At 49.8% G+C, this 8,452-nt stretch overlaps 1 protein-coding gene across 1 annotated transcript; it reads right to left on the bottom strand.

The window, feature by feature from the left end:
• Positions 1-5,108: 5,108 nt before the first annotated feature.
• Positions 5,109-7,548, bottom strand: LOC119336053 (aluminum-activated malate transporter 10-like). The gene is made up of 3 exons (XM_037608095.1): positions 7,152-7,548; positions 6,915-7,055; positions 5,109-6,816 (listed from the first exon to the last, which is right to left on the bottom strand). The coding sequence occupies exons 1-3, from the start codon at positions 7,504-7,506 to the stop codon at positions 5,306-5,308; spliced, it is 2,007 nt and encodes a 668-aa protein (XP_037463992.1). The 5' UTR covers positions 7,507-7,548; the 3' UTR covers positions 5,109-5,305.
• Positions 7,549-8,452: the final 904 nt, after the last annotated feature.

The following is an 8,452-nucleotide window of genomic DNA, read 5'->3' as shown; positions in this document are numbered from 1 at the left end:
ACCATAAATTGGTGGCTGCTCAGAGTTAGATACGGCTTTTATCATTTGAGAGCAACCCACCTCCGAAGCTTTTGAGAGAGAATCCTTGCAAGGATAAAGCCCAAACCACCCAGAGCCCAGAGTGTGTTTGGCATCACTGAAGTCTTTCTGTCCGCGTGATCTGAAGACTTGTTACACTTGAGGACTGTGAATCCTCCAGCCGGTTAGGCGTCACGTTCTGAGCATCCAAGAGTCATTGTGGATTGCCAGTGAACAAAGTCTATGAAGGTTTGGAAGTCTACCTTGAAGACTTACCTGAGTGATTCGGCGGGGACTAGGTGTCCTTAGCTCAAGGGGAATAAGGTGAAGACGCGGTCTTTTGAGTTGAATCTCAGCCTCCCTAACCAGACGTACAGTTGTCACAGCAACTGGAACTGGTCGAACAAACCACTGTCTCCCTGAAGCTACTGGTTCTATCTCTCACTTCTCTTTACTTAACGTTTGTCTTCGTGAAGTCTTTGCCTGATTGCATAATCTGTTTGACTTCACAGTTTAACTACTTGTCCTGATTGGCTTCATACTATCTTCCACCTTGATCCTTACTACCTAGCTGCTAATAGTCTTCGTGCTTTCACTTCATTGAATACTTGACTATGGCTTGTCTAGTGTAGTCTACCTTCCGCTGCATACGAATAGTGTTGTTTCTCCTGTTTGTCTTCGAAACTCCCATGTTTTGAAGACTTTCATAAAAATCGCCTATTCACCCCCCCCCCCTTTAGTCGATAACTAGCACTTTCACAAATCCTAATCTCGATCTATGCTAACACAACAAACACCTTCGGAGACACCTGTAGAGCACCTTTATAATCACCCATTTACGTTGTGACGTTTGGTAGCACACAAAGTGTTCCTCCGGTATTCGGGAGTTGCATAATCTCATAGTCTAAGGAACATGTATAAGTCATGAAGAAAGTAGTAGCAATGAAACTGTAACGATCATAATGCTAAGCTAACGGATGGGTCATGTCCATCACATCATTCTCCTAATGATGTGATCCCGTTCATCAAATGGCAACACATGTCTATGGTTAGGAAACATAACCATCTTTGATTAACGAGCTAGTCTAGTAGAGTCATACTAGGGACAATATGTTTTGTCTATGTATTCACACATGTACTAAGTTTCCGGTTAATACAATTCTAGCATGAATAATAAACATTTATCATGAAATAAGGAAATAAATAATAACTTTATTATTGCCTCTAGGGCATATTTGGCGTGGTTCGGATAGGTGGTCCTATCGTACATCCACGTTGATGGAGACTTCAACCCACAAAGGGCAACGGTTGCGTGAGTCCACGGAGGGCTCCACCCACGAAGAAGCAACCTTGTATATCCCACCATGGCCATCACCCACGTAGGACTTGCCTCACTCGGGTAGATCTTCATGAAGTAGGCGATCTCCTTTCCCTTACAAACTTCTTGGTTACAACTACACATCATGACGGAGGCTCCCAAGCAACACCTAACCAATCTAGGAGACACCACTCTCCAAAAGGTAATAGATGGTGTGTTGATGATGAACTCCTTGCTCTTGTGCTTCAAATGATAGTCTCCCCAACACTCAACTCTCTCTCATAGATTTGGCTATGATGGAAGAAGGATTTGAGTGGAAAGCAACTTGGGGAAGGCTAGAAATCAAGGTTCAAATGGTTGGATTGGAATCTCTTGATCTCAACACATGAGTAGGTGTTCTCTCTCAGAAAATGAATGGTGGAAGTGTAGGCACGTTCTGATGGATCTCCTTAATGAGGAAGAAGGGGTGGAGGGGTATATATAGCCTCCACACAAAATCCAACCGTTACACACTTTTGAACCATCTCGGTGACACCGATCAGAAAACTCGGTGGCACCGATCTGTGTAAAAATATGAACATTGGGAATCTCGGTGGGACCAACGGGAAAAACTCGGTGGGACCGATGTGCAAGGGCTTAGGGAAAATCTCAACTCGGTGGCGCCGAATGCATCATCTCGGTGGGACCGAAGTGAAGCAATAGGGCAACAGAGAATCAGTCAAGCCATCTTGGTGAGACCGATTGCAATTCTCGGTGGGGCCGAAGTGATTGCAACAAGTCACAGAGATCTGGCAAGGCCATCTCGGTGAGACCGAGATCCATATCAGTGGATCTGAATTGTTAGGGTTTTGGCAGTGGCTAAGTCCAGATGAACTCGGTGGCTCCGGGTAGGAAGTATCGGTGGGGCCGAGTTGGAATTTAGGGTTTGGACATATGGATAGACAAAGTGGTTGAGGGTTTTCGAGCAATATCGCTAAGCACTTGAGCAAATAGATCATTAAGCAACACCTCATCCCCTTTTAATAGCATTGGCTTTCCTATGGACTTAATGTGATCTTGAATCACTTAAACAAAAATGTAGAGTCTTGATCCTTTGTCAATCCTTTTCCTTAGCATTTTGAAGGGGTTCCACATCCTCTTGTCCTTTCCACGCCACTGTTGAACTCATATGAAATATACTAGATAAACCTATTAGTCCAACAAAAGAATGTTAACATTAATTACCAAAATCACCAAGGGAGCACTTGTGCTTTCACCATTCCATGCCCTTGGAGAACGCTTTGTCATGCAAAGTCACGCACATATCCAATGCCTTTTTCGGACCCCAAGAATGGGTTGGACCGAAATGACTTTCCTCCTTTTTTTTAAAAGGGTCACAACCTCTGCATAGTTAGGATGCACATAACCAACATCAACATAGATAAAATAAACACGTGACAAATAGCATCATACAAGCCCAACCTCATGCCTTAGCATGGAAAAAACCGAAGCGATCAAAACAACCATTGACAAACTATATCAATGACTATATTTGCATCCAATTCTAAATGATTGATGGATAGGGGAGCAAAGGTTGTGAAACACCACTCGAAACCTTGTTGTAATGAACATGGTATGGGAAAAAATAGTAATTCATGAAAAAGTCACAGAACTTCAAAACTTCTTTCGAACAAACTTGACCTACCGGCGTACTCGTGTAAAAAATCGACAAAGAAAAAATATGGTCATTTCCAACAATGCCACGCAGGTCATTTATTCACAAAAAGTTTACATAAGTGTAACGCTTGAACAAGTTTGTTGCCAAGAGATTTCATAATTTTTGACCGCCTTTGCAATTACTATTCTTTTTCAAAACGACCGCACCTACCCCATGTTCCAGACGTTCCTCTCCAGCAAAGTTTTTGCTTCTTGCTTCCATATTGAGCCTTGTTGGGGTTGGCTCGGAATCATTCATTTCCATATGGAACTGTCTAGTCATTTTTCTCAATAACCAAATTGCAATGTCATGGTTCCATTATACCACATATGTAACTTAATATAAGTTGTTTTTCACACTGTGATAGTGTCTGTCAAAAAACGTCTTATACTGTATGTATTGTATTAAGTTACATATGGAGTAGATCCGAGCCAAATAAAGAGTGTAATTAAGTGGTGAGATCGTTTTTCCTCTCGCCCCTGGCGGCTGGAACCCTAGACGCCGCCAGGAGAGGCCAATCTTCCAGCGTCATCCTTCGGCGGCTCCCCTCCGCCGGCGACCTCGGTCGTCGATGGTGAGGGGGTCGCTGGATCCACGCTTGTGGATCGTTTTTACTCCTTCGTAGTCTAGATTTTTAGGTTATTCATCGTTTTGGCTTCGGCGGCGATGATGATAGCGTTGAATAAAGATTCTTCGGGCCCTTTCCTGACGAGGCCATCGGTCCTATGGCTGGGGTTGGATTTGGAAACCAGACTGTTCAAGTAAGGATGGCGTGGTGGCGGTGGCATCCTTGTGGTGAAAATGTGTCCTCGGGCTCCGCCGCTGCGACGACGTTTGCTCCAGCGCCGGCGTGGAGCTTGGGAGGTAGTCCAGGAGCGGATGCAGATTGTGGTATGTATCAACGACATATAAAAGACGGAACGTGGTTCATGGATGGTAGGTATGGTTTTCTCCTTCAGCGTCTTAGTCGTGGTGGGGTGCCAGATCTGGGACTCGATGGCGTGTTCGGAATGTTGCCCCGGTCTTATTCGTTCAACGGCAAGGGCTTCACTTTTGGCGAGCCACCTTGGAGGTCCGCAAAACTACATATCAACGATGGAGCCGCGTCGAGCTCAGGTGAGGAGGTGATCCGTCATATATTTTTTTCTTCGATGACTGTTGTGATGATGCCGGAGGCAGGTGACGGGCGTTGGTGTCAAGCTCAGAGATGTTCTGTTATCTTTTCAGTTTTATTGTGTCGGTGCTTATGTGACTTGTATTTTGCTCTTTATGATATAAATAAGACACGTATTACCATGCAAAGAGTATAATTAAGCATTTGCAACCACATGGCATGCGTGTTAAGCGATCTAAAGGGATATCAAACATTTTGCAGGCTTGCAGTGTATTCATTCCGGCGATGACTGCAATGCCGTTTGCTTTGTACAGCACGAAGGTTCTTGTGACGTACTCCGTATTACAGCACGAAGGTTCTGCCCTCGAGTATGATCCACAAGAGATGCAATGTAATTCACCATGTGCTTTCGGTTTATTCGATTTACATGGTTCGGTTTATATGATTTTTCGGTTTATACAGTACTAATATTTTGGTAAATACGGTATGAAAATAAAATATGGTTCAGTTTTGGTATATACGGTACTAATACTTCGGTAAATACGGTATAAAAATAAAATATGGTTCAATTTCGGTATACACTGAATTATTTCTGTATGGTTTCGGTATATATCATAAAAAGCAAAGTTGACGCGAATTTGAAAATGACGTATAATAATTTGCAAATTTATGACTCAAAACATATACTATTTTACACAAATAGTATATGACTACATATATAAGTATATATGAGTGCTTTGATTCATCTGTTGATGGTTATGGACGTGCTTAGCATTTTAAAAGAAGAAAAATGACTATGTTACAAGAAAATTTACGTGCTTAGTAGTGAATTTAACTCATGTACAAGAAAAATGACAACTTTTATGATTGTTCATCTCAAGAAACATAAATTTATTTTTTTACTTTGGTTTATTCGGTTAACCGTTCGGTTTTTCGGTATATACCATAAAATCAAAAGTTTAAATCGGTATGAAAAGTTCATACCATACTGAAACCAGAAATCATAAAAACCATAAAATCGGTTCAGTTCGGTTTATTTTCGGTATGGTTTTTCGGTTCGGTTTCCAAATGCACAGAGTGAAATGTAATACAACGTACACATATTTGACAAACATTTCATTTGCGAGGACTAATCAAGGATCAAGTGATCACACATTCTTCAGGCCATCCCAAGTATGGATCGGTTCCGTGGGCTGGGGGCGTGCGTGGCGAAGTCCATGGAGCGGTTCCTTGGGCTGGGCACGACGGCTCCATGGCTCGCGAGGTCCATGGACCGGTTCCTGGGGCTGGGCGCCACCGGCGCGTGCCCTCCGACCTCCGCCACGCGGTTCCTCGGGGTGGGCACCCCCGGCGCGTGCCCCGCGAGCTCCGCCGGTCGGTTCCTGGGGCTGGGCACCACCGGCCCGTGCCCCGCGAGCTCCATCGCGCGGTTCCGCGGGCTCGGCACGCTCACCGTGAAGTCCTGCGGCGGCTTGGGGCTCACCTTGGTGTCCCCCCGCGCCCACTTCTTGGTGCTCCCCCGGCGCATCAGCACCTTGATCAGCTCCCCGACCTGGTCCCGCGGCGCCTTACCGGAGCTCGTGCTCGCCTTCTGGGCCGTCTCCATCTTTTCCTGATGACCGGCGACCTTGACGTGTGTCTCTTGCGGTACGTGGGCGTCGACCGGGTTGCTCGTGGAGGAGGCGGGCACGGGTGCCTCGGTGTCCAGTGCCGCCTTCTCATCGTGGTCGGCTTTTTTGAACCTCGCCGTCGTGGCCAGGGTTTCGACGGCGCCGATGACCAGCTCCGCCCTCGCGCAGACCTCCAGGAGCATGGAGGCGGCGCTGAAGAGCGGCAGCGCCTCGATGAGCGGCGGCGGCGCCAGCTCCGTTACGGCGTGCTGCTCGTGCCCTGCCTCTGGTGATTCGTCCTCTCCTTCTTCCAGCACCGTGGCGAGGCACCTCAGCTTGTCCCTCAGCTCCTGGGCGGTGGCGTTCATGTCCGCCACGACGAGCCCGAGGCGGTCGGACCGCGTCATCGACGTGACAGAGCCCGACGCCTCGCGGAGCACGGTGGCCAAGTGTCGGCTCAGGGCGAGGCAGGTGCCGGCGAGGTGCTTCTTGACGTGTGCCGGCGTCTGGGCCTCGGAGCCGACGCAGGCGGCGAGGGCATCGATGCAGTAGGCGCAGCAGCGCATGGCGGCGCCGACCTTCTGGTACTGCCCGTACGGGTGCCGGAAACCGAACTTGCCGTGGCCGGGCTCCCATTTCGCCAGGTTGGCCAGCGAGTCCTCGGACGCCTTGGCGTTCAGCACTTGCTTGTACCCGTTCGACTTAGCGGAGAGCGCCCGCCTCGCCGGCTTCTCTCCGGCGGCGGCGTCGACGGCCGCGGGGTCAGAGAAGTAGTCCTCGACGCAGCCCTCGGCGGCGGCGGCGAGCTTGTCCATGTTGCGCGCGATGAGGACGTGGAGCTCCTGCCCCGCCCAGACCGGGAAGACGAAGGTGCAGACGGCGAAGCAGATGAAGGCGCCGATGGCGATGGTGGTGAGGCGCTGCTGCGCCATGAACACCACCTCGTCGGCGCGGTACCCCGACACGGAGACGAGGCAGTAGGTGAGGATGAAGACGGTGACGCCGTAGTCGAACTTGGCCTTCATCGTCGGGATGAACCGGGAGAAGGTCGCCACCGCAGCTGCACGCACGTCGGTCAGATCCACGGAAACAGAGTGATACGTAGTACAAGGACTTGCACCGGTGAAGTTATAGTATACATGAAGCAAAGCAACATACCCATGATAAACATGGAGCCGGTGAGGACATAAGGCTGGAACTCCTTGCCGGACTGGCTGGCAACCCAGTGCGCGCCGAGGGCCAGCGCGCCGCCGGCCACCGTCGCCATGGCCCTGTTGAGGCCTTTGTACAAGCAAGCGCCTGAAACAAACCCATCCACATTAAGTTAGCTCTTCCACTCCACACCTTACCATGGCACGCCGAGGACCGAGGAGGAGTGTTTCTCAGTTTACGTACCGACGGTGTACTCGAAGACGACGACGACGGTGAGGACGGCCCACATGGCGTTCCCGCCGGTGAAATCATAGAGAGGGTGGACGTAGTAGAAGACGGAGCAGAGGGCGAGCGCGAGGGCCACCTTGAGCCCGTGCACCACCCTCCTCGGGTCGTCCGCGCCGACCTTCCACACCATCCTGCCGAACCTGGCCACCCTGTCCCTCGGCGCGGCCATCCACGACAAGAGCCACGACCACGACCGACCGCCCTTGACGTGATCATGCTCGCCGGTCACCGGCACGTCCACCCTCCACTCGGCACCGGCGCCTCCGCCGCCATTGCCGGCTTCTTGCTCAGCTGTCGCCCCAGCTGCCATGCTCGTCTCTCAGTCTGTGCTTGGTTCAAGTGTTGTTGGATCTTGCTTTGGATGATGGATGCAGCGGCATGGGTCGAGCGAGGGCTTATATACGCGAGGAGGGGGGATTATAAAATGCGGCGCCTGACGTGGCTCACGTTGATGTGTGTCAGTGTCACGGTCACCACCACACTTTGGGAAAGTGCGCTCCGTTTATCATAAACATGTTCGTGTAAACCACCTGGTCACAAAGAAAACATGACGAGCCAAGGGGACCAGCGACGTACGCCTTTGTTAATACTACCAGCCTATGTTAATACTACCAGCCTATGTTAATACTGCTGATGAGTTCTCATCTCATAAGAAAGTGCATGAGTTGAAGCCAACACAGGTCAAATGGTAAAGAACCAGCAAGTGTGTGTGTATGAGCTACCAAAAAGATGTACTAATAGTCGCTTTTTGTTCATTTGCGTCGGCCGCCCGTTTGGCGTCCGCCTAGTTTTCTTTTTGCGTCTGTCGTGCGCCCAACGCAAGTGATCCATTTCATGTCTGCGTACAAATTTAAAACCCGCGGCCATAGATCATTGTCAGCGGCCATGCCGTCGCCCAAAGTTCATACCGGCATCATGCCCGCGGGCCGCGGCCGGCATACAATGCCAGCCTCAAAAAAGACCATCACACAGTCTTGCTGGTGTGCTTGCCAGCAGCCACCACACATGCCAGCACACAAAAAAGTTCGGAAGTTCGACCACGCCATCTCGGCCCTGGTCATGCCAGCACACTTGTTGGCATACAAAAAAAGGATGGCGCATGCCGCCATAAATCACTCGTCGCCGAACTTGAGCATATCGGTCTGCATCTTCTCAAACCATGGCCTCTTCCTCGGCGACACGGTGTTGAGGTCCACCTTCATGATCCCTTCGGATGACGAGGCGTTGGCCGCCGGCGTGGCGTTGAGGTTGATGGG

Source organism: Triticum dicoccoides, chromosome 7B, assembly GCF_002162155.2.
Source record: "Triticum dicoccoides isolate Atlit2015 ecotype Zavitan chromosome 7B, WEW_v2.0, whole genome shotgun sequence".
Classification (NCBI taxonomy): Eukaryota; Viridiplantae; Streptophyta; class Magnoliopsida; order Poales; family Poaceae; genus Triticum; species Triticum dicoccoides.
The sequence above is the reverse complement of the archived record's forward strand: the minus strand, read 5'-3'. Positions and strand labels throughout refer to the sequence as shown.